Source organism: Wasmannia auropunctata, unplaced genomic scaffold, assembly GCF_000956235.1.
Source record: "Wasmannia auropunctata unplaced genomic scaffold, wasmannia.A_1.0 LD336078.1, whole genome shotgun sequence".
NCBI classification, from domain to species: domain Eukaryota; kingdom Metazoa; phylum Arthropoda; class Insecta; order Hymenoptera; family Formicidae; genus Wasmannia; species Wasmannia auropunctata.
The window spans coordinates 1,101,600-1,102,808 of record NW_012026812.1 but is presented as its reverse complement, the minus strand read 5'-3'; the positions used below and the strand labels follow the sequence as shown (position 1 = coordinate 1,102,808).

The 1,209-nt window shown below is 39.3% G+C and overlaps 1 protein-coding gene across 1 annotated transcript; it reads right to left on the bottom strand.

Moving 5' to 3' along the window:
* Positions 1–205: 205 nt before the first annotated feature.
* On the bottom strand, positions 206–774 carry LOC105449096. Its single transcript, XM_011688093.1, has 2 exons — positions 634–774; positions 206–580 (listed from the first exon to the last, which is right to left on the bottom strand). The coding sequence occupies exons 1-2, from the start codon at positions 772–774 to the stop codon at positions 206–208; spliced, it is 516 nt and encodes a 171-aa protein (XP_011686395.1).
* Positions 775–1,209: the final 435 nt, after the last annotated feature.

Here is a 1,209-nt window from a genome sequence, read left to right as displayed (position 1 = left end):
TTGCTGTAACGAACATGTTTCTTTCCAAGAGTGCGATCCTGTTAATAAGTCGTCCATATAAAAATCTTGCTGTAGCACCTTAGACGCTATTAGATATTTGTCCTCTTCTTGAACGGCTAATTCCTTTAAACATCTGATTGCAAGAAACGGGGCCGAGGCTGTGCCATATGTTAGTGTGTTCAATCTATATACTTGAATGTCTTCTTCACTTGGCTCTCCATAAGATCCTTTGTAGGTCTCTATCCTTTTTTCTCACTAAGACTTGTCGATACATCATTTCCAAATCTGCAGTTAGGACATACTGATGAAGCCTAAACTTTAGCAGTAATTCAAATAAAGTGTCTTGCAGAGCTGCTCCTACTAATAACTTGTGGTTCAGAGACACTCCTGATTCAGATCGAGCGGACGCATCAAATACTACTCTTAGTTTGCTTGTCAAGGCATTATCCTTTATTACTGGATGGTGTGGTAAATAATAAGTATTCGATGAGTCCCCTGATTCGTTCTTTTCGACTAGTGACATGTGGCCAAGTAATTGATATTGTTCCATAAATTTTACATATTCTTGCTTTATTTCCGGCTGTCGTACAAACCTTTTTTCTAACGCATGTAGTCTCTTCAAAACCACCTTACGCGAATCTCCAAGAGAAACGTCTTCTCGCTGAGACAGTCCGACAATGAATCGACCTTCTGAATTTCGCTAAACTGTTGCTCTAAACTGCTCTTCACATTTTTGCTCCTCTGGCGAGTAATACTTCTGTTCGCTAATTTCATCTGCTTGTCAAAATTTTTCCAACTGTTGGCTCAACTCATTATTAGTTAATATATTGCATATTGTGTTGCTACTTCCTTGTGAGCTCATTAGCTGCCCTCCTAGTATCCAACCCAGTGTCGTGTCTTGTAGCCTTGGTTGTCCTGGCAGTAAATCAACGTGTTTATCTCTTAGTATGCGCCATTATTCAAACCGTCTGGCTTCGTTTCTTTTTGTCTTTCTGTTTCCCTTGCATGCTCTATATGTAACAGGGAATTATGCTTACCCTTACAAATTTTACATCCAGATGCTCTGCATTCTTTAGTCTAAAGACCCTTTCGAAAACAATTGAGACACAGCTTTAATTGCTTTATTTCCTTAACTCGCGATTCTGCAGGTAATTTTAGCAACTTATCGCAACTAAATATCCGATGTGTGCCCTTGCAATAATCACACTC

What these genes read in the sequence shown, in the direction of transcription:
- LOC105449096 (XM_011688093.1), bottom strand. Translation starts at nt 774, where the DNA reads ATGAAATTAGCGAACAGAAGTATTACTCGCCAGAGGAGCAAAAATGTG. An exon ending in CGTTTCTCTTGGAGATTCGC is followed by an intron (nt 581 to 633) that starts GTAAGGTGGTTT and finishes TTTGTACGACAG; the next exon opens with CCGGAAATAAAGCAAGAATA.